A 23,983-nucleotide genomic window follows, 5' to 3' on the forward strand; every position below is an offset into this window, starting at 1 on the left:
GAGTGGGAAAACGGAGGCCTTGCCAGCAGCCAGGTGGATGCAGAGATGTCTGGCCTATGCTTCTGAGGCAACATTCTTCAAGCACCTAAGTGGCGAGAGAGAGTGGCCTGCCCTGGAGAAAGCTGCTAAGAGCCAGTAAACGGTACAGTTCCAGGCCTGGCCACGATGCAGCGTGTTGAGAACACACTGCAGCTCAGGAGGCCTGGGGAGCTCTCAGTTCAGGTGCGTGAGCTCTGGCTTTCCTCCCAGGCTTTAAATGCACGTGGGGCTTGCACTTCCCTAGAAAAGGTGCTGCCAACTTTCTTTCCCTTCCCTGGGGAGGTTTGAGTTCTGGGGTAATGGTTCGTCCTGTTTTGAGATTTTCCTATAGAATTGTCCAAGTGAGAGCCTCACTTTTTTTTTTTTTTTTTTGCAGTACGCGGGCCTCTCACTGTTGTGGCCTCTCCCGTTGCGGAGCACAGGCTCCGGACGCGCAGGCTCAGCGGCCATGGCTCACGGGCCCAGCCGCTCCGCGGTGTGTGGGATCTTCCTGGACCGGGGCACGAACCCGTGTCCCCTGTATCGGCAGGCGGACTCTCAACCACTGCGCCACCAGGGAAGCCCGAGCCTCACTTTTTGTCCCCTGTGAAATTCTCAGAAAACCTCTTGGAGGAGAGAACATTATTTTAAAGGAGACTGAAATCTCCTCCCCCAGTTCTAGAGACCCTTGCTCCCACCTGGACCTGGAAACCAACAGATTCCTATGCTCGCGACCATCACTGCACGTGGCATCTGCAAGCCATCCTGGGAGGGTGTGGGAAGTCCTGGTCCCAGCGTCACCAGCTTGCTCTGTGGTCTTCCCTAAGCCCCCTCAGTCCTTCTGCTCTACCATGTGCAAACCAAACGCTCCCAGCGCCACCCTGGCTTCTCCACGGTAGAGAAGCAGAATCCAAGCGGGAAGCTGTTTTGGGATTGAGGGCTACAGGACCCTTCTTCCTGACGGTGCGTCATAGGTTTCTTGAGAAATGCCATACTTACCAGTGTGTGAATAAGGACCCGACCAGGGTAATCAGTGTGTCCGGTGGTGCATCCAGGAGTTTCCTAGTTGTAGCACTGAGAGTTCTGCCTCCCGGAGAGCTGGTCACCCTGTCTGTACCCCGCTTTGGTGTAAGACAGTGAGCAACTCCTGGCTGGCGGTGGGTCCTCCATCCCTCATACCTTCTCCTCCCAAACAAGACTGGGGGGCTCCTCCGCCAGGGGTGAAGGAAAGGTGGAAAAGACCCATTTGACTTTTTTGTTTTTAATTTTAATTTTTTTTTTTTTTGGCTGCGTTGGGTCTTCGCTGCTGCACGCAGGCTTTCTCTAGTTGTGGCGAGCGGGGGCTACTTTTCGTTGTCATGCGCGGGCTTCTCATTGCGGTGGTTTCTTGTTGCGGAGCATGGGCTCGAGGCACGCAGGCTTCAGTAGTTGTGGCACGTGGGCTCGGTAGTTGTGACTCTTGGGCTCTAGAGCGCAGGCTCAGTAGTTGTGGCGCACGGCCTTAGTTGCTCTGTGGCAGGTGGGATCTTCCCGAACGAGGGCTTGAACCCGTGTCGCCTGCACAGGCAGGTGGATTCTTAACCACTGCGCCACCAGGGAAGCCCCCCATTTGAGTTTAACAGAGAAGAGGAAAGAGGAAGGTTCAAGATGTCAAAGAGCCTGCCTCTCCCAACTTCAAGCTTAACTGGACTGGGATTTCTGGCCTGGCCTAGAGCACCTAGACCCTCAGCTGGGGCCCGCTCTTGGCTCCTGTCTTGCTGGGTTTCCATGCAGGGCTGGGTGGCAGGAAGGGACAGGTGTGGAGACGCCTCGTAAAATGCCTCCTCGTGGTCACACTGAGTGTTGCCGCACAGGGTTGCCTCCTCGTACGTGTTTAACCTCTCTTCAGGCGCACTGCTCTCGCAGGCAATCCCAGGCAGGGCTACAGGGCGTGCGCCCACACACGTGCTCCCCCAGCTGGCACCTTCACCTGCCACCGTGATGCTGGGCCCACGCACTCACAAACGGTACCCAGAGCTTAAGCAAAACACCCACTAGAGCTCTGCAGATAGGCCCACACACGCTCGATAGATGCAGGGAAGAGGGACTGGGAAATGGCACAGGCCAGCAGAAGATTCCTGGAGACACCATGGCATGAGTGTGCTCAGGGGGCGGCAGTGGCACTGTACAGAGCACACACACCTCCCCCTGCGTCCTTAGCACGCCTCCAACCAGGACTCCAGTTTGCCATCAGTTTGGGAGCAGGCCCTGAACTTCAAGAGATGTTCCACCCTCTCCCTGCCAGGAAGGAGCCTTTGGGTGGCCAGACCTGTGTGGGTACCAGGGCCTTCTGGCCGAGCTCCCCAGGAGAACGGGCAGGCCCAGGCGTGCTGCACAAGAGAGCAGGCATGTGGGGGGTGCTCTTACACAATCCCATCTGGGCTCAGCAGGGCAGGAGAGTTGAAAGGCCCCTGGAAGCTCCCCAGGCCCTGATGCCTGGGCAAGGAAACCACAGCCTGAAAGTCCTGGGTTTCTAAAGGCGGGATATTTTCGAGGCCTGTTCCATTCAGGGTGCCTCTCAGACTCTGTCATTCCTCTGAGGCCAGAGGGGCTGCCAACATGTTGGGCACCGAATCATAGGCTTCCAGAAACTCAGCTAGGCTGGTGCCCTCATTTCCCACTGAGTATGGGAAGAATTTTCTGAAGACATTGTTCCTTTGTCCAGAGTCCTGCCAAAACTGTGAAACCAGCCCACTTAGGTACAGATGGCAGCTGGAAGATGGAATCCTGAGAACACTGACAGTTTTCCTGGATGTGCCAAACCCTATTTTAAGCACTTTCTGAATATTAACTTGTTCAGTTCCCACCATGACTGTGGAAGGTAGGTACTATTTTTGTCACCTTCATTTTTTAGAGGTGAGGAGGTAACTCTCCCAAATTCACACAGCTAGCATGTGGCAGGGCTGGGATTTGAACCCAGGCAGCTTTAACAGCATTTATATTCTTTCTGGTCTCTTGGGAATCAAAATTGTGAGATGAACAATTAGGAATATGTTGGAAATGGCTTAGGAGCAAGAATTGCAAACATATGTGCCTACAGGGTCAGGCAAGTGAAATAAATGTGTGCCTCAGGCCTGCAGAGAGAGGCCTGTTGTCCAACTGAGAGTGTGTAGGCAACCAATCCAGAGGTGTCCCTAATGCAAATTCCCTAAAAACAAAACTTGCCTGGAGGCCATTTGGGTCCCCTGGCTTAGAGCTGCTCTAACCTAAGCCCAGTGCACTTCAGGCTGTAAACAGACCAGGGACAGGAAATGTGGGCTACCAGGGCATACCAGTTTGTCTTTGGGTGGGGGGGAGTTTGAAAGGCTACAGAAGCAGCAAAGGGCAGAGATGCATCCAGTAAGTGAAAGTGATAGGGGATAGGAAGAACACCCCGTTCAGAAACAGCAAAGGAGGGGAGGGGTTGCGAGTCGCTGGAGGAATGAGGCTCTTCATTAGCCTAAATAACTCCTTCACTTATGAGCTGTCAAATACCACACTTCTATGGCAAGATGGAGGTCCAAGTACACTTTTTTTTTTTTTTGGCTGCGTTGGGTCTTCATTGCTGTGCGTGGGCTTTCTCTAGTTGCGAGCGGGGGGCGGGGGGGCTACTCTTCGTTGCGGTGCGCAGGATTCTCAAAGCAGTGGCTTCTCTTGTTGCGGAGTACGCTTGAGGCGCGCGGGCTTCAGTAGTTGTGGCACACAGACTCAGTAGTTACGGTTTGTGGGCTCTAGAGCGCAGGCTCAGTACTTGTGGCGCATGGGCTTAGTTGCTCCGCGGCATGTGGGATCTTCCCGGACCAGGGATCGAACCTGTGTCCCCTGCATTGGCAGGTGGATTCTTAACCACTGCGCCACCAGGGAAGTCCTCCAAGGCCACTTCTGATCCATCGCTCATCTAACAACGCAGATTCCTCCATTCTAGGCTTTTAGCCTCAACTTAGTCACTGATTCACTTGGTTACTCCAGGTCCCTTGGTCTGCTTTCCTTTTTTTTTTTTTTTTTTTTTGGCCAGTCGCCTGGCATGAGGCATCTTAGTTCTCTGACCAGGGATTGAACCCGTGCCCCCTGCAGTGGAAGTGCAGAGTGTTAACCACTAGACTGCCAGGGAAGTACCCTCTTGGTCGGCTTTCTTGACTTGTTAAAAGGAGAGTGATATAATATTAGAGGCTGAACCTATAAATTTGCCGATTTTCAACTGGTTTTGACCTATAAGAAACATCAATTTCATATAATTCAACCCTATAATTGTCCTACCTACTTTGGAAGGTGTGGAGAATAAATGAAAATGCTTGAAGCATGAGCCAAAGGCTTACTGCCATGTACACACCAGGCAGTCAGTGCTCAGTGAAGGTAAATGCTGGTTCCAGAACCAGGTGGACATGAGCCTTCCTTACCCACTTCTAGCAAAGTCAGCTGCATAGGCACAGGGCCAGGCAAAGCAGTTTTTCGAGGGAAATTCACATTCATCCAGTTGGATCCACCCCCACCCCTGGCCCCCCATAATGGCCAGAACCCAGAAGAGTCACGTCCAGTCTTCAGCCGTGGACACAGAGAAGACTGCCCGATGCCACTATCCAGACAGGGAAGAAGGCTCAATCGCTTAAATGCGGCACAGAACAAGCTCTCAATGCATCTGGGTTTTGTGGACCAAACAATCTCCTCCAGGGTAACCAGAGTTTAATGGTTGCGCCGCAGGTAAAAGGCGCTCTTTTACCCCATTTATGATACCGCACAATCCCTCCACGTCTCGGATAATGTGACACAAAGGAAGGGTCGCGGCTGCAGCAGCCAAGGAGAGCCTTCCTCCTCTGGGGCGAAGGGCGGCCTCAGGTCCGCGTCGCAATGAAGGCAACTGATGGCGGGCGGGAGTGGACCGAACAAAAGGTTTGGACTCGTGGTCCTCACCATTGCGAGTCCCTTGGATTGGCGCGCGCCCGCCCTGGGGACAATCCCACCTCCAGCCATTGGGGCGCCCTGGGGCAGGGCGGGGACCCGGAGGGCGCCCCCTCCGCCGCTGCGTAACCGGGACGGGATGGCGACCGCCAGGCAGCGGGAGGTGGCGCCGTGCCCCTGCCCTGACCAGCACCTGCCCCACGTTTCTCCCCGCCAAAGGACAGGGAGCCCGGGCTTCTCCCTCCCTGAAGGACAATTCGCTTGGGAAAGCCCCCACAGGCCAGCGGCCAGACTGGCAGATGTAAAGGGGATGCGGGCCTGAGGCGCGAGGGACAGGGGGAGTGGGAGGGGACCCAGATCCTGGTGGCCCTACGCGCCTGCTCGCGGCTGGGCAGCCGAGTCCGGGGCCTGGGGAGGCAGCCGGGAGAGTGCGGGGTGAGCTCAGTTAACGGGGTCTCGCGGTGGGAATGGGGCCAGTTGGCCCCTGAGCTAAGAAAGCCAAGAAGGGCGACCCACTCAGCCTCTCCTCTCGCCCCCGACTTCACGCACTGCAGGACTTGGCATCCGTCCCTCTTCCATAATCCCAGACTCCGGGTTTTCTCCATTCCCAAATCGGCGGCCCCAAGAGACAGACAGCGGAACCTGCCAATGGCAAGACGCAAAGCGTCAACTTTGTGTTCGCCCGCCACTCTCAGCCAGTGTGCACTCGCTTCTCCCGAGTCCCGCCTTCCGTGTCGGGCGCCCCCTTCTGGCAACACGGGGATGAACCCTATCTGTCGCCATCTTGTGTGTGGCACAGGTATTTTCCTGGACCGTCTTTCCACTTATTCTAATCTTTCCTCCCACACAGCTGGTTTCTTAGTTCGACAGCCAAATGCGACGGTGATAAGGAGAGTGTCGCCGACGGTTTTCAGATAGTCCGAGTGGGTTGGGTCGCCACGTCACGCCAGGCTTGCCGAGTCCAACGCCATCTTGAGTGTGGCGTCTTAATGGTTCCCTTCTTCGGGCTCCGCGTGTTCCCTAAATGGCGCCCCAAACTTCATGGAGCCCCCAAGGACTAGATCAACTAGTCTAAGGGACGATTATTTTCCCTCGAATAACCCCGCAAAGAATAAGTTCATGTGCCCTTGGCAGAGTCTTAAGCGGTGTGGGAGAACGATAGACTCGAAGGCCGGGCCCTGGAAGGATCCCAGTAGCTGTCGCGACGGCAGTGACCGCTCGGGGCAGGCGCAAACCAGAAACCTAAAGTGCGGGGACCGTTGTGTGGTGCGACGCCCGCGGGCTGTCCTGTTCGAGGGCAGAGCCTACACAGGCTCTCGAGTCCCCTCGATGCACGAATCCCCGAGTGTGCGTGCTTGGCACGGAACCCACTCGTAGGCTGGCTTAGGCGGCAGACGCCGGGGCTGGGAGTGGACGACGGGGTCACCTCCCCAGACTCCGGGCGCCGGGAGCTGGGCAGAGGAGGTGGACTTGGTAGAAGACGGGGCGCCCGAAGTACGCGGGTCTTAGCCTCACGCCCTCATTGCTCGTCGTGGGGCTTCCGCCGACTTGCGCTGGGACAGCTCGTGGTGGGATGTGCCAAGGCGCGGGGGGTGGGCATACGGGTAATGTGCAGGGCACCGCCCGGGGCGAGCACAGCCCAGCACCCGGCCTTCCCCTCCCCCTCGCTGGCAGCCGTCGTGTGGGCCGGCAGCCTCCTCCTCTTTCCTCCCCCCCTTCTTCCGAGCAAGCGCGGGGAGGGGTGAGGACCGGGGGCTGGGCGCGCAGCTTTGCCGCGCTTTGGCTTTCTGCGTCAGCAGCCCCAAGCAAAACAGCGGCGGGAGCGCGTGCCCCGAGCGCGAGCGCGCGCCCCTCCCCCACGGCGTTGGTGCCGTTGAGACCCAGCAAACTCGGGCCTTGAATGACAGTACGGTCGGCGACTGCGCAGCGCGGGACGCACGAGGGCACTGCCGCTTTAAGCACGCTTGCCCATTGTTCGGAATCGAGCCAATGAGTGAGCGCCCGCTCCCTGCTGCAAGCCAATAGCATTCGGGCAAGGGAGGCCGAGCGCCGCCCACTAATCTATATTAAAGGTTCTGGCGCCGCGTGAGTTCTCCACTGGCTGCTCTGAAAAGCCATCTTTGCATTGTTCCTGTGTCCGGCTCCGCGCTCGCCGCAGCCACCTCCGCCGCGCGCCTCCTCCGCCGCCGCGGACTCCGGCAGCTTTATCGCCAGAGTCGTCGAATTCCCGCTTTCTTTTCAATCCGTGCATCGGATCACCGGCGTGCCCCATCATGTCAGACGCGGCCGTGGACACCAGCTCCGAAATCACCACCAAGGTGAGGTTAGACGCCGCCCGCCCCTTTGGGGTTAGCGCGCCGCCACCACCGGAGCGGTGTTTGGCGCGCGGCACCTGGGTACCCCGAGCCCGCTGTTGCTCCCTTCTGCGGGGAGCCCGCCCGCCCCAGCCTAGGCCCCCAGGCAGCCCACTCTTTGTGCTTGCGGGGGAGGGGGCGGGAAGCACCGCGGGCAAACGTGATGCCCGTCGGGGAGTGGGCCGGGGCCCCTCAGGGACCCGGAGGGGCTGGCGCGGAGGCTGAGAGGCTCGAGGGGAGGCTGCTCCACGGCTCTCGAAACTTGTTTGTGACTCGTCTGAGTGGCGGCGGGAGGATAGGGGCCGGGCTGGGGGTCGTCGGCCCGCGGGGCGCACGGAAATAACTTTGAAACTCCGGCGCGTTTGGAATCGGAAGTGCTGGGGGGGGCGCGTGTGCGGGCGCAGACCGGCTGCGGGAAGTGGCGGCTCCGCGGCGAGCGCCCGCCGGTGGCGCTGCTCTTTGTTCGGCGCCGAACCGCCGCGTTTCGCGCCTTGTAGTGGGTCCGAGGAGGCTTATCTGGACTAAGCTCTGATAAGGCGGAGTGGGGCGGCGGGCCGGCGGGCCGCGACGTCGGTTGTCTCCGCGGAGGTGTGAAGGTCTTCTCCGCCCTGGGTGCCCTCGGGGAGGTGGGGGTGGGCGTCCGGGGTTGGGGGCAGTGTGCCGGGAGCAGCCGCCCAGCTTCAATAATTCTCCAGCAATACCGGGCTTGACTGAGGAGGAGGCGAGCCCACGCGCCGGAGGGGAGGAAACGGAAAGTGAAGGAGCGGCGCGCCGGGGCGATGATGGGCGCCCCCCGCGGCTGCCCGGGGGCACCGTATTTGCGGCTGCTCCGGAGGCTACGCGGGCGAACAAAAGCTGCGGCCGCGACTGGCTTGTTGCGGAGTCGAACCGGGCACCAGAGGCTGTTGGGGCCCGGTGCTGCGGGTTCACTGCCCTCGGTTTTGAGGCCCTGCGCGTTTGGCGCAGCTCCGCTCCTGCGCGCCGCATCGGTCCCGCTGCCTGCCCCGGGGAGTGTCTCCGCCCTCGGCGGGACCACGGTACTTTCAGGAGGGATCGCTTTTTTATCCTTCGGCCCTTGTCCGCGCCACTGTCGTGCCCCTGCAGGGACGGGCGCGAGTCACCTTGGCGTCTCCTTAACCCCTGTACCCCTGGCGTCACCTCTGGTTCTTTCCCAGGAGCGACTCCCCCGAAGGAGCGGAGATTGGGACCCGGATCTCCACAGGGGCTCCCTCCGGCCCTCACTGGGCCCAGCCGAGGAACTAGTTCGGAGGGGAGGGTCAGCCCTACCCAACGCGGGCTTTCGTTTTCCTCTAAGGTGATTTCCCCTTAAGAGCAATACAGCCCTGTGGAGTGCGTCTCCGACGGCCTCGGGCTGTGAGACTGAAAAGGCCCCGCGGACTTCGGGGCAGCCTCCCGCGGGACTTTGCCTGCCAAATGCAGAGACTTAGATACCGCGCATCTAGGTCTGCGCGGGGAGGCGGCGGGGGCGTCCAGAGGCCGGGAAAGACAGGAGACCAACTGGTGCGCGCTCGGCGGTGCCAGTGCCGCCCGCGGGCGCCGGGTCTCCGGGGTCAGGGGCGCACTCGGCGGCTCCGGGCCACGTGCTCCGCGCGCGCGGTGCGTGCAGAGGCCCGCGCGCAAAGCCCGCCGGGCGGGGGTGCGCGCCTGCGCGCCGCGACCTCCCCGCCCCCACAGCTCCCCGGGGCTCCGGCCACCAGGGGGCGGGAGCGGGCGGCGCCGGGGTCCGCTGTGGACTGCACGGGGAGAAGCTGGAGGACGGGGCCGGCAGGTGCCCGGGGGCTGTTCGCAGGACGGCGGCTGAGCGCCTTCCGCTCGCGCGCCGTTCGACGTCTGTGATGGCGGCGGAGTCTGCCGCACTGAAAAAGTTAAGGGGTTTCGGAGTGTCCGCGGCGGCGCTGCCCTTTGGAACCCGGGCCGTGGCCGCCTTGCGAGGCGCGGTCCGACGGACACAGAGCTGACCCGCGGACGGGCGAGAGAGGCAGGGACGGAAATAGGGTGCTGCGGGCGGCGCGCCTCTGAGTGCCCAAAGGCCTCTCTCGGGCTCAGGAGGAGAGCGTCCCCTGAGACCGCGCCCATTTCCAGGCATCGGTCTGCCACCTCCTGGGACAGCTGTTGGGTATGGAGGGATTGGTGGGATTCCGGTTCCTTCAGATAAAAAAAAAAAAAACCCGTGCGCTTGCCAGGTCCTGCGCTGCCGAGGGCTTGGAGCTCGAGCTCGGCTGCGGGGCTTCTGGCTGGTGAGGCTGCTGCCCCGGTTTTGCCGGTTAGCTCCCTCCCATCCCCTTCCCAGGCTAGTCCACCCACGGGAGTCCTCCCGCAGTGTCAGGGCCCTCCCCCCCCCATTGCCTTATTTATTTACGGCACATACCTGGTGTCTTCCAAGAAGGATTTGTGAGAGGCGGAGCTCCCTCTGGTTGGAAACAAGTACGTGATGAGTGTGAGTGAAGTGTTCCCAGGCTCGTCCGCCCGGCCAGACAGGTTTCGGGCTGTGGTGCCACATGGCTCCTTTCCTAAGGAGCATGAGTAAAGCCGCAGGGGGAACAGCCGTGGTGGGCCCCTTTTTTAAAAGTGTGTTTGTTTTTAAGGGTTGAGAAGTAGGACGAAATCCTGACCATAGACACTCGGTATCCTGTGCTCCGTCCACCTGTAACATTCAGTTTTTAGCTTTGGCCATCCAGATCAGCACCGCATCCTTCGTACTTGAAGACCTGGGCTCCTTTGGCAGCCCTGGGTTGCCCAAAAGACTGACTGGCTTCCTTTTCCGTTTTGAAGGACTTAAAAGAGAAGAAGGAAGTTGTGGAGGAGGCGGAGAATGGGAGAGAGGCACCTGCTAACGGAAATGCTGTGAGTGTCTACCTTGGACATGACCCCGTAGCAGCTCCTGGCTAAGATTCCTTACTTAGACTTTGGGCTTAATCCGGGGGTGGGGGGGCTGAGGCCTTGGCCAGCTACGTGTCAGGATCTCTTGGTGGAGCTTCACGGGGCGTGTCTTAGGGGGTCTGGTCTGTAGAAGCATTGGGCAGGGTCTGGAAGAAGGGATGGGGCAGAGTGATGTTCTGTCCTCATCTGTGAGCTGGTCTGTTTTCTGTCGAGGAGAACGAGGAAAATGGGGAGCAGGAGGCCGACAATGAGGTAGACGAAGAAGAGGAGGAAGGTGGGGAGGAAGAGGAGGAGGAGGAGGAAGGTGATGGTGAGTAGCTTCGTCTCTTTTGGGGGGGTACCTTTCTCTGTTCTCTAGCAAGTGGGGAGGGATTGGGGGCTCCCCGCAGGGGGGCAGATCGAGTGGACCACCTACGACGGGGCTTGCACCCGCAGAGCTGGCATCTTTTTCCTTGCTTTAGGTTAGTGGTGTGGAGCTGTGCCCCAAACACCACGGTCACACTCCCGCTGGAGCGTGCCGCCCGCACGCTGATCGGCTGGTCGGCTTCTCTGGCTTTTGCTTGCGCCTTCATTTCTCTGGAGACAAGATATCTGCGATGGGCAGTGTGGGCACCCTGACGGCCCAGTTTGTCAGGCGGCAGAGACGGATCAGGGGCACTCCATCCTGCCAAGACTGTTACTGGGAGCTTGCCCAAGGAGCTGTAGTCTTGCTGCCCCCTCCCCGTTTCTGGCTGCCACTGCGTGGGGGAACACCAAGACCCTCCCTGCTTGGCTAAGGAAGGCAGAGTGCTTTACCTGGGCTTTATTCTCTCCAGGTGAGGAAGAGGATGGAGATGAAGATGAGGAGGCTGAGGCCGCTACAGGCAAGCGGGCAGCTGAAGATGACGAGGTGGGTCTGGTCCGGCTTGACGCGGTGAGAGGGTTGGGATCTGAGGCACTAAAACTGGAGGGGCTGATGGGACTTGAGTAGTTGTAGTTGGTGTGGTGGGTGGTCCCGAGTGGTTCCCTTCTCATCTTGAGCAGGAACAGGAAGGAACATGGGCCCAGCCTCCCGGAGGCCTCTGGGGCTGCTTGTGCCTGTTTTGGCTCTGCCAGCAGAAGCTGAGGCAGTTGGTGGGTGGGCCCGGTGGGTTGAAAAGGGACCTTGACCATCTTTCCCTTCCCAGGATGACGATGTTGACACCAAGAAGCAGAAGACCGATGAGGATGACTAGACAGCAAAAAAGGAAAAGTTAAACTTAAAAGGCCACCGTGACCTATTCACCCTCCACTTCCCGTCTCAGAATCTAAACGTGGTCACCTTCGAGTAGAGAGTCCCGCCTGCCCGCCCGCCCACTGCGGGCAGTGCCACCGCAGATGACACGCGCTCTCCACCACCCAACCAAAACCACAACGCGAATTTGCAACAGGGGAGGGAAAAAGAACCAAAACTTCCAAGGCCCTGCTTTTTTTCTTAAAGTACTTTAAAAAGGAAAATTTGTTTGTATTTTTTATTTACATTTTATATTTTTGTACATATTGTTAGGGGGTCAGCCATTTTTAATGATCTCGGATGACCAAACCAGCCTTCGGAGCGTTCTCTGTCCTACTTCTGACTTTACTTGTGGTGTGACCATGTTCATTATAATCTCAAAGGAGAAAAAAAACCTTGTAAAAAAAGCAAAAACAACAACAAAAAAACAATCTTATTCCGAGCATTCCAGTAACTTTTTTTGTGTATGTACTTAGCTGTACTATAAGTAGTTGGTTTGTATGAGATGGTTAAAAAGGCCAAAGATAAAAGGTTTCTTTTTTTTCCTTTTTTTGTCTATGAAGTTGCTGTTTATTTTTTTTGGCCTGTTTGATGTATGTGTGAAACAATGTTGTCCAACAATAAACCGGAATTTTATTTTGCTGAGTTGTTCTAACAAAGCTGTCTCAAGCCTGGTTTTTCTGTTTTGGTTTCTTCTGGTTTCTGTTTTTCTTCTTTTGGTTTCGGGGGCAAGGAGAAGAGGGGAGGATCTTGAGCTCTGGCCCAGCTGTCCTTCCTGGGGACAGTGGATTTGAAGACACCAGTCGGGGGGGCGGGGAGATGTGCCCCTTGGGCAGCAGGGTCTGGTGGGTGGCCATGCTAGTCTAAGACTGAGCTGCAGTTGGCTGGTGGGATGTGGTGGGACTGCTGGGGCTTTGGGCTGGAAGGGGAGCCACTTACCAGGTTAGTCCCCTCCTACTGATTTGTACTGGGAGCCTCTTCTCAGGACCCTGTCATTGGGTGCTGCCATGTTAACCCGGTTGCCCTGGCAGGAGGTGTATACATCTCCAGGCACTCTGGGGGAACGGGCTACGAGTGGGGCTGCCCTCTGTGGAATCAGGGGGTGGGGTGGGGTGTGTGTGAGCCCAGGGCCAAAGATCCCAGAGATGCCACCTCCCAGTGTGGGCAGCTGGTAGCTGGTCCTTCACCTCAAAGGCCTTACTGGATTTTCCTGGCCACAGAATGGCTCCCCCTGGTGGTGACATGTGGTACCTTCTGGTCCCTTAGGATATAGTTCCAGGGCAATAATGCAGCCTTGCCCTCGTTTTCCAAACTCTGGCCTCCAGGAGAAACAAATACCTTGGTGTCTGGTGGGGTGGGGCGGGCAGGGGGCAGCACCCTACCTCTTAAACACAGGGGTGGTAGGTGAGCTGTTTTGATAGACAGGTAAGCAGTGAGTCAGAGCAAACGAGGAAGTGTGACCTCAAACTCAGGCCCTCAGGGAGAGAGGTGACTGTTCAGAGCACTCTAAGAAACTTCTGGGGTCCACAGATGAGCTTCATGGGCTGAAGCTCCCTGCAAGCACCCATGGTGTGTGGTATGCCTTCTCCAGGGGTCAGGGAGGGTTGAAACCGCAGGGTTGGGGGAGCCTGGAATTTGATTTAAGGTGGAGAGGCTGCAGGACCCACCTCTGCCGGCTGGATGACACTGGCTGCCTCTTGGCCCTCCTGAATGCACTTTCCTCAGCCTGGAGTACCCGAGTCTGTCCTGCAGGGGGGCTGACTGGGCAGAGGATGGGGTAGGGACCCAGAAGCTGCACACTTTCCCTCCTCACCCCTGCCCTCTGACACTGGCCACATGGCGTTCCTTGCATAGCCTTGGGACCCCAGCGCCTCCTGATGGAAGGAGACATTGTGGGGTATTTCATCTACACCCTTCTCCCTCCCTCCCTCCCTCCCTCTCAGGCCCCCACCACTTGCATTAAGGAGTCATCTGTCTTCAAGACAAGTTGGTGAGGGTGTGTGAATGGGGGGGAGCAAATGTTAATAACCAGGTATCAATTTACAACTCCTTAAGATGGGCTATTGCTACGGGTGCTCTCAGCACAAGGACAAGAGGAACTGACAAAGCAGGGAGGGCTTCCCGGGGGAGGTGGCATTGACGCTGAGACTGGAAGGGTCAGGAGGATGAAAAAGAGATGCGTGTGGGGCTTGTTTTTTGTGGGGGAGGAGCAGTGCGTGGGCAGCCCTGATTCAGGAGGCCACAGAGGGCACATGGGCAAAAGGCAGAGGCAGGGACAGGCAATCTGAGCCAGGTACGGAGGTAGGATTTGGGGAAGCATGGAGATTTTAAATAGGAAAACTCCCTGGGAAGCACTAAAGTGACATCTGCGGAGGTAGTGTTGGGGGGGGGACTGGATTAAGGGAAGGTGCTGGGAGGGAGAGAACCGGATCATCGTGGGGTAAAGCATCTAGACTCAGGGATGACATAATTGGACGTTGGACGCAGTTCCCACCAAGGATCCCAGGCTCAGGCCTGAGCCCTCTGGCACACCTGAAAGGGGCAGGAACTGAAGGTCTGGTGCCACGTGGTGGCCTCACTGTGTTTGAGGCTGTTGTGTGCACAGGTCTGGAGGGCAGGAGAGAGGCCTGGGCAGGCCAGAGTAACCAAGGCTGAGGTGTGAACACAGTGGGCCAGGGCGAGGGCATAGCCAGGAGAGACAAGCCTAGTCACACCAGGGAGCCCACCAAACTGGGCACAGTCCCTCCCAGTAAGTGACAGCTCCGACGCCAGGGCCACCTCTCCCTCTGCCCGGCCTCCCTTACGCACCAGCCACCTCAGCCTCCTTGTGCCCGTGGCAAGCTTGGTCCTCCCTCAGGGCCTTTGCACTTGCTCTTTCCGCCCCAGGAATGCCTGCTCCCAGACTTCTCACTACTTGGTCCGCGTTAGGCCTCAGTACTAACGTTATTTCCCCAGAGAGGCCTTCCCTAGTCCCCAGTTCTCCCTTGGCCGCACAGCGATTCTCATACAAGCAATGTGAGCTTGTATATTTACCTGTTTGTGTGCTTTTTGGCTGTCCGCCACTGAGGTCAGGGGCCACTTCTTACTCACCAAGTTTTCCTGCACATGGTAAGTATTCTGTCCATTCCATTCATTTCTTCATTCATCCCCCCACTCACTTATTTGCCAAATGCTCTGTCTGTGCCAGGCACTGTTCTAGGCTCCAGAGACCCGGAGAGGAGCAGGAAAGCCAGAGCAGGACACCTCCCGGTGGTGGGATGGCATTCCACACTTCATCTCTCCCCACTTGTGGTTTCTGCCAGGCACCCGTGTTCTGGGAGGGCCTCGCCCTTCACAGGGGCTGGAGCCTGTGGAGTGTGGAGTGAGGATGCAGTGTGGAGGCCCCAGGCTGCACGTGTCCCCTTGAGCTATCCCCTAACTGCTGAGTCAAGGCCTGACCAAGGCTTTGGGACCAGGGACCCTCTGACCCTGTGTGCCCATCCCACGTGCCCTGCCAGGCTGGGCTGCTGGCCCCTCGAGGCAAGACCAGATGTTCCGTGTCCTGCTGCCCAGGGCGGCTCGTCCTGAGGATGTTCCCCAGGCCCTAGAGGGGTCCTAGAGGCGGTCTCCAAGGCAGGGGAAGGGGTCTAGGAAGACCACATAACAGATGACATATGGAGCTGGGATCAGGTGTAACCCAGTTTGGAACTATAACCCCCAACCCCCCGAGAAAGGAGGACAGAAGCTTAGTTAGCCCTGTCCAGACACAGACATGCAGCCATGTTCGTATGGAGCAAGTAACTGAACTCTGTTGGGCCTCTATCTCCTCCTCTGCAGGAAGGGAATAATAGCACGAGGCATGTGCCATGGCCCAGAGCTGCCTTTCTGAGGGTCTCACGTCTGCGCTGAGCTCCCGGGAAAGCTCCCCTTTCCCATCTGCACTGCCTCATACCTCCAAAGGTTTGGTCTGGAACAGCCCTTGTTGCCTTCAGCAGAACCCACTTTTCTCTAGTCCGGAGCTTAGTACACAATTTATCACTACCTGGGACCCTCAGGGCCCAGGGTCACCTTGATCCTACTCCTAACGTCCCCTCCAAGGGCAAAGACAGGGCGCCCAAGGAGCCCAAGTTGGAAGATTTGTGAGGAACAGGCGCCCTCTGGTGGGCACAGGGAACTGCATGCGGCTCCCCTGCGTTCTGCTCAGTCCAGGAAAGAGCCCTTCAGTGGCCCCTGGACCTAGGAAAGGCAGCCACAGCAACTCCCAGCCCCCAGCAACATGCTCTTCCTCCCTCTCTGTTGCTGGCACCTCAGTCAGACATGAAAGTCGGTGCTCATTTCCGAAGCCTTCCCTCTGGGCCGCTGATGGCCCGTCTCAGGGGTCTGGTCCTTCTTTTCCTGGAGGGGAGACCCCAGGCCTCCCCAGACAGAGCCAGAGCTGAGGCCAGGGTTGGCTCCTGTGGAGCCATGGACCTTCCCTGGGTTCTGGACCCCTGGGCTCCCTCTTGTTTAGTTCTGTTCAAAGGCTTCGTGTGCAGAACACCCGCCTTGGGCAGGCCCGGCTCTTGGCTGTCTCTGGGCCCCATGGTAGGACGGCTCACAGTGGCTGCTGCCCTGAGTGCAGCCTTAGGGCCTTCAGCTGCTTGGAATTGGGGATGGGGGTCGGGGCTTCCCAGCTGCACTCCCTGGAACTCTGAGCTGCCTGCCAGTCTGCCCCAGACCTGAGTGTCAGCATCTGGGGTCACCTCTCCACAGCTCCACTGCTGGCCCAGGGGCCCAAAGCCCTCCTAGATCCAGTCCTACCAGGGCCCTGATGTCCAGCCTCCGCTGTGGCTTCCTGTGTCCCGGATGCAGGCCAGCCCTGCCCTGCCTCAGGCCCCTGGCCACCCTGTGGTTCCCTCCTGGTGGGAGCTGCTTCAGGAGGATGAAAAGCCCGGTAACAGCTTTACTTGGGGCAGTCCAGTTCTGCAGTGTAGCTGCTTGTCCCTCCCAACCTCAAGCCTTTGAAAGCAAGGGCAGGGCTGTCCTCAGGTACCTCCTCTCCAGAGACCTCAGCCTGGGTCTGATCTGAGCTCAGAGAGATGATGAAAGCTCAAATTACGAAATGCGGCTGAAACATTCTAAGGCTGCCTGGGACATTGACCTTATATACTGGGTGAATGATGTGTGCATTATTTATGGAGAGGGCCTAGCAGCCAGTGGCTGGTGTGGATTCCATGAAGTCCTGGGCATAGCCAAGAACCCAGCTTGGAAGGGTGTATGCCCTCATGAGCTCTCCATCAAGCCTGCTGCCCGTGGCAACAAGAAGTGCCAGGTGGTCATTTGAGACAAGCTCATTTCACAGGCACCCATGCTGGGGCCCAGCTGTGAGGCTCTCGGCAGGGAGCAGATCCCTTGCAGGAAGCAGATGCTGGTGAGAATTCCAGAAGGTACTCAGGACATCTGTTGTTTTTGCCACCAGCAGCCTTCACCCTTCTCTTGGCAATAATTTCCTGAAACTGTCCAGTTTGCCTCCTGGAGAATTTCCTCTCCCCCAATCATAATCATGCCCCACAGGCAGGATGTGACTCAGTCCTGGCCAAACAGTACCTGAAGCCTTCCCACCCCCCAATGCCTACTGATTGGCTCAGAGCTGGCACACGACCCAAGTTGATCCAATCAGAGTGAGCCCTGAGATCTTTGATTGAGTTGCTGGGAAGGGAAAAAACTCGGGCCTGAGCCTTGAACTTAGGCAGCTGAGTAAGAAGCTGAGGCTGCAGCCCACACACATAGGAGCAGAATTGGGCCAAGAGGAAGAGGAACCCTAAGTTCTGATGACATCGCTTGAGCCCGAGTCCAGCAATGCCTGAAGCTAGAACAATCTCTGGACTTTTTAATTATACAAGTCAGTAAATTTCTTCCCAGCTTGGGCTGGTTCAGGGTGGGTTTTCTGTGGTCTCTGAGTCATACTAGGAAACAGGAGAATACAGGGCTCCAGGTTCCAGTCTCCAAGGCCAAACAGGCCTCCATGAACAAAGACAGCTTGAAGAGGGAGGAGCACATATGTGTGGGGGATCGCTTCTCTGGTGTGGTTTCCAGGTTGAGAGGGAACAGAGGGAGGTGAATCAGCCTCAGAAGAGGCTATTGATGCTAGCTGTCCATCTCTCAGCAGGACTGCAGAGTACTGCTCCACTCATTCCCAGCCAGGGGGGAAGGGAGGGCCCAGGGTCATCTGAGCTGCCCCTCTTGCATCATCAGCCTGGAATGCCCCCTTCCCTCATCTCTAACCCCAGTACTCTCTGGTCCTCTGATCTCCCAGGGACTCATTGAACTTCCAGTGTTCCCCTCATAGCCGAACAGTCTCATTTAACTAACTCAATTGCTCTGGGAGGCTCCTGGATAAGAGGTGAGACCCGTCATCTTTAAGCAGCCTGGTGCCTCCCAACTGTCTCTCTGCCCCAAGTTGTGCCTGAGAGGTGAGATCCCCTGTTTGGAAAAGTGCTGGGCTAAACAGTGCTAAAAAGGGTCTTCTTTCCACGGAACTCACTGGGTTTTTAATATACCAAGGAGTTGCCAAGAATAAGGTTTAGCATGCAGCTCATCCCAAGTTTTTTTGACCTGGAATTTTTTCACAGAAAGCCTATTAACATATTGAAGGACAGTCATGTCTAGAAAAAGCTGATCTTGCACAAGGACCATCACCAGGGCTCAGGGAATATTTGCTGAACTAAGCAGACTTTGGGAAAGGATTCTTGGGAAGCGGTTCCACAGCCTGGCTCTTAGAGGCCTGCATGAGCCTCACGCAGGCTCCCTCAGCTGCAGGTGGTCAGGTGGTTGGAGGCCCTGTGCTCATGGCAGTGCCCTTTGTCAACACAGCCCAGGAGGTGGCTGGTATCAGTAGGTTGAGGGACAGCAAAGGGTGGAAACTGATACAAACCTTTCTAGAAAGCATTTGACCCTATATATCAAGATTCACAAAATATGTACGTACTTTTCTGACATAGAAATTCAGCTTCAATGCCATTCTGTATCCTATGAAAACTTCTACCCCTTCTCACATAGTTATTCTCTGGGTCCTTTTTGCCAGTTTCCCTCCAATGTCCCAAGTCTGACTCTTGTGGTTTCCACTGGAGCCCGGGGCCGTGACCTGCTGGATAGCGATGCTGGGCAGTCACCTAGCCTTGAAGGGGCTGAGGAAGGGTGGGTTCCAGTCGCAGGAGGAAGTGACAGTGGTTTCTACAATTCTGACCCCTCTGTCAACATTGTCCCTGGTGAGCTGCTCTACTAGTCAACCTCGCGGTGAGCATGTCTCCCCAGGAGCTCATTCCTTTCCTTGGAGACAGTGTGTGGTCTGAATCCATTTTTTTTTTTTTCTTTGCGGTACGCGGGCCTCTCACTGTTGTGGCCTCGCCCGTTGTGGAGCACAGGCTCCGGACGCGCAGATTCAGCGGCCATGGCTCACGGGCCCAGCCACTCCGCGGCATGTGGGATCTTCCCGGACCAGGGCACGAACCCGTGTCCCCTGCATCGGCAGGCAGACTCTCAACCACTGCGCCACCAGGGAAGCCCATGCAGTGGCTTCTCTTGTTGCAGAGCACGGGCCTTAGAGTGAGCGGGCTTCAGTAGTTGTGGCACGTGGGCTTTAGCAGTTGTGGCTCGTGGGCTCTAGAGCGCAGACTCAGTAGTTGTGGCGCACGGGCTTAGTTGCTCTGCGGCATGTGGGATCTTCCTGGACCAGGGATCGAATCCATGTCCCCTGCGTTGGCAGGAGGATTCTTAACCACTGAGCCACCAGGGAAGTCCCTTGACTTTTGAATGGTAGTCTCTTGTTATGCAATGACATTTTTCAGCGGGCACTCCCAGGGGCTACTTGACTGCCTGGGAGGCAGAGGAGGTGTTTGTGGACAGAGGCAAGGTTTTCCTCTGCAAATGACTGTGTGCCTCCTTCAAAACGCCACCAGATCCACAACTGAGCTCCCAGAATTCTGTGCCATAATGATATCATTTGAGCCTGGAAATGCTTGAGGATCACTATGGTCATAAAATCATTTCAATATCATAAAACGTCTACTTTTAAGTAAATGTGAACCCTCCAAGAAAAACCTTAGCCTAATTCTACCAGATGCATTATAGATCGTTGCTGAATACAAGCCAGTTAAAAGAGTAATAATCAGTAGACAATCTGCCAGAAGAGATAATGTGGATTACAATTCTGGCCAAGGGTTGGGCCCCAAGTAACCAATACGTATGACCAACAATGTACCATGAAAGAAACCCAATGACTATTATCAGCTTCTGTAATAACACAAAACAGTGAAATGAAATTCCAGTTCTGTAAGTAGGTAGACCAATCATGTACGGCTTGATTATACAGGGGTGTCCTGTGCACCATTTAGAGAGCGTACTGTATAGCTCAAAATACACACTTTAGCCCAACACAAAAGTAATCATTATAATATATATGAAACAGTCAAGTGACAAGAATGTTGCTTATCCTCTTGTAATTGAGAGGAGTTATTTGGGGGATGATTTGAATAAACCAAGTCACTTATGAAGTCATTCTAAGAAATTTGAGTAAATGCCTTCTTTTTTTTTTTTTTTAACTTTGAATACATTTCTTTCAATAAGTGCAACAATTTAAAAGCATTCCATGGTGGGGAACTTCCATGGTGGGGGACTTCCCTGGTGGCGCAGTGGTTAAGAATCTGTCTGCCAATGAAGGGGACACGGGTTTGATCTCCGGTCCAGGAAGATCCCACATACCGCGGAGCAACTAAGCCCATGCACCACAACAACTGAAGCCTGTGTGCCTAGAGCCCGAGCTCCACAACAAGAGAAACCACCACAGTGAGAAGCACGCGCATCACAATGAAGAGTAGCCTCTGCTCGCCGCAACTAGAGAAAGCCTGTGTGCAGCAACGAAGACCTGACACAGCCAAAAATAAATAAAATAAAATAATTAAAAAAAAAATAAAAACATTCCATGGGGGACTTCCCTGGTGGTCCAGTGGTTAAGATTCTGCGCTCCCAATGCAGGGGGCCTGGGTTCAATCCCCGGTTGGGAACTAAGATCCCGCATGCCACACCGAGTAGCCAAAATAAATAAATTAAAAAAAAAAAAAAAGCATTCCATGGAACCAAAGGCTGTCTCAGAGTTCAGAGCTGGGTGGTCAATATGCATTTGATGCTACTGCTGCCAGTGATGTTTGTGTGCGTGTGGTTTCTTTTCTTTTTTTAAAAAAAATTTTATTTATTTAATTCATTTGGATGTGCTGGGTCTTAGTTGCGGCATGTGTGATCTTCATTGCCACATGCGGGATCTAGTTCCCTGACCAGGGATTGAACCCAGGCCCCCGAGGTTGGGAGCACAGAAAACCACTAGGAAACCAGGGAAGTCCCTGCATGTGTTTCTAATCCTCTGAAAGGCATAATTTTAAACTAAGGGCTTTATCAGAGATCCCCGAACGCTCTCTGTTTACAGTAATCTTTGTGTCTCAGCAATTTTTTTCATGGTGCAACTAGGTCAAAACAAATAACTAACAATTCTACTTAAGTAGTTAGGTCCAAACAACTTATTAAATATTTATGTCCTAACTTAGTAGCTGTTGTATTATTTTGGAAAAAGAAAAGCCACATAGATTGAGAGAAAAAAATATTTTTATTTCATTTATCATCACAGTGACTTACTAATGGAGTGTGTGTGCCTGTTGGGCACTGCACAGCTTCTCAAACCTGGAATCAGATTGGACACCACTCCCCTCATTTCCTGTTCACGTTGATTTTGAGCAGCGTATGACAGATGTCCCGTATCACTGCATGTCCTTAAAAAACTAAACGATCCTACGACAGCCCTGTGAACTTGCTGCAATGCCCGGGGTGCCTCGGTGTATATGGTTTGGGAACCAAGTATATTTACCAGATTTCTGCTTCTCAGTCACTGCATCGCATCCCTCAGTTTATTCAAAGCTATAGTTGAAGCTGCTCAGTTTCAGACCAAACAAAAGCACCAAAAAGAACTGCTAAGCCATTTAATGTTTTCACTTTGAGGACCATTTTAACAGTGCATTTTGAATGCTGCAAAACAATTACCAGGTCACTAGCAAGAAATTCTAAAAATAAACTCGACAGTACCCAGGAATTGGTGAGCAGATGCACATCCTGGGGCTCTCTGGTTGTGATGTGAAGGATAAATCACAAGGGGAGGCCATGCCATCAGCTAGACTCGCCCCAGATGGATATAGGAACTGCGGCTGGGGTGGTAGGGATGGAGGACACTATAGGGGAGATGGTAATGAAGCTAAGTGAATAGGCCTCCGTCTACTGGATTGCTGGGCAGCCAACCCTCCCCACTAACCTCTAGGAAGTTCTCATCTTTCCCCCACACCTGGGCAGATGTTTCTATCCAGCCTTTCCACCCAGGCCTGATGGGTGGAGGAAAGCGAGGACATCAGCACTGGGCCTCTTTGCCCTGCTTCCTCCTCTCCATCCTTCGCAGGGTGGAAGGGGAGGCTGTCACTCCTCCCACAAGGCAGGGCCTTCCCTGTCATACCCTGAGTCCTTTGTAGTATCAAGTGTGGCACATCTGGTTCTTACTTTGTTGATGATAGGTTAAGGGATTTAAAAAATCTTTTCCTTTGAGTAAATCCTGGCTTTCCAGACTGTTGACTTGCTGGGGACTCGTCAATCCTGTTTTGGGGTCAAAAGCTGAATGCTGACTTCTTTCTGTTTCTTCACCTCCTCATTTCAGACATGCTGCCCTTGCACTGTCCTGTTTTCTTCAGAGCACTGACTACTATCTGAAATTATCTGCTTTCTGTCTCCTCTCATTAGAATCTAATGGTAGGGACTTCACTCATCTTGTCCAACAAGTGTCTGGTACATAAAAAGTGTTCAATAAATATGCATGCAGTGAATGTATAATGCTTAAGGAATTTGCACAAGTGGGAATTCCCTGGTGGTCCAGTGGTTGGGACTCCGAGCTACCACTGTAGGGGGCATGGCTTTGATCCCTGGTTGGGGAACTAAGATCCTGCATGCTGCGAGGTGCGGCCAAAAAAAGAAAGAAGAAGAATTTGCACAAGCATTTTCTCAATATATAATAGCTAAAAAAAAAAAATCCCAAATCCACCAACAAACATTTTAGGGACAAGGCAGCTGGAGGAAAATGAAGAGCCTGCAAAGGGGCAAGGAACAGACACTCAGCAAAGGGGCTCCCAGAGTCCCAGCAGATAAAGCAAGAAGGACTGGACGGGGGCAGTGGCTCAGTGGAGTTCACTGATGCCTCGAAGGAGAGGAAGCCCCAGGCCAGAGCCAGAAAGCCGTGGGTTGAGGAGTCAATGAGAGGTAGGGGGTGCAGAGAGTGAGTGGAGACAATTCCGAGAGGTTTGAATCCGTAGAGAGAGAAAAGGAGGGAGCGGGAGCTGAAGGCCCTGCGGGACTGAAGGGAAGCCTTCTTTATAAAAGCTTATTTTTTGGGGGGCAACTTGAACATATTTTGTAGGCTGAGAGCTGAAGGATCCAGAGAAGAGAGGGCTTTCCTGATTTTTCTGAACTGCATGTAATCTCCTCTTCCTTTAAATGCCCACCTTGTCCTTCTCTTATGGCAGGCACTTATAATTGCTCAACTAGGGACAAAGCTCAGGAAAGGCAGGCCTGTGCCTCACACGACATCTTACTGATAAACATAACAGGCCTGTAAGTGTGGCCTGAATGTGGCTAGATCCTCTTCGGTAGACTGTGATTCCTCCACCCCCTCATGCCCAACCAGGGCCAGACTCAGTGCTTCCCCATGTGCTCCATCACAGAAGTCACTCAGCACACTGGCCAGTAGAACAGATGGGAAGATGGATGAGACTGTTTACTCACATCACACAGGAAACCTTAACCAAAACTCTCTAAATAGAAATCTATGTTTGACAGATCCTCTAAGTTCTCTCAAGTCTTTCTCCAAGGCCATGCTGCCTGGGATTCTTCTGTCCTCTCTCTGAAGTTCCTCTTGATTGCCCTGAGCAACGGAAAGCTTCCCCTCACTGGCACAGGGCAGAACTGGGACCACCCTTTGTTCCTTAAGCATGCTTGGAGATCTCAGTTTATCTTATGGCCACCAGTGTACACAGGTATGTCTCTAATATTCACTAAATGCCTCTACCAGTGTTGCAAAATACGGTCCACAGAACACCTGTAGCAGAATCACTTGGGGTGCTTCCATAGGCAGATTTCTGGGACCCACACATACTGAGTCAGAATCTCTGGGTGTGGGCAGGTGCCATAGATGTCTGAGAACCAGTGGCTGTCACTGTGCCAGGCCTGATCTGTATGCTTCTCCTTCCAATAACATTTTGTGGCCTTTAATATATCCACAAACCCTCCATATTTTCAGGCATTTGGACCAGCACCCACCCTACAAGGGCTGACCTTAACCTACCTAGGGCCCTGGTCCCTGCAGCTCCCGTGTCCTCCCTCTCCTTTTGCCTGACTTCTTCCCTGGCCTGTACCACTTCCCTTCTCCTCCCACTATAGCATTCAGCGATCCTTCCCATCAGTTCAAATCCCACCCACGCTTGGAACCCCTTGATCAGTATTGTGCCTG

General features: G+C 55.1%; 1 protein-coding gene across 2 annotated transcripts; it reads left to right on the plus strand.

Moving 5' to 3' along the window:
* The first annotated feature begins 7,031 nt into the window (after positions 1 to 7,031).
* PTMA (prothymosin alpha) lies at positions 7,032 to 12,098 on the plus strand. Of its 2 annotated transcripts, none has more exons than XM_082841564.1 (5): positions 7,032 to 7,250; positions 10,080 to 10,151; positions 10,401 to 10,497; positions 11,003 to 11,076; positions 11,354 to 12,098. In XM_082841564.1, the coding sequence occupies exons 1-5, from the start codon at positions 7,206 to 7,208 to the stop codon at positions 11,399 to 11,401; spliced, it is 336 nt and encodes a 111-aa protein (XP_082697690.1). In that variant the 5' UTR covers positions 7,032 to 7,205; the 3' UTR covers positions 11,402 to 12,098. The 2 variants fall into 2 exon arrangements, with proteins under 2 accessions (XP_082697690.1, XP_082697691.1); XM_082841565.1 differs by having other exon boundaries at positions 10,404 to 10,497.
* The last annotated feature ends 11,885 nt before the right edge of the window (positions 12,099 to 23,983 follow it).

The sequence above is a fragment of the Leucopleurus acutus genome, assembly GCF_964270905.1.
Source record: "Leucopleurus acutus genome assembly, chromosome: 6".
NCBI lineage: Eukaryota > Metazoa > Chordata > Mammalia > Artiodactyla > Delphinidae > Leucopleurus > Leucopleurus acutus.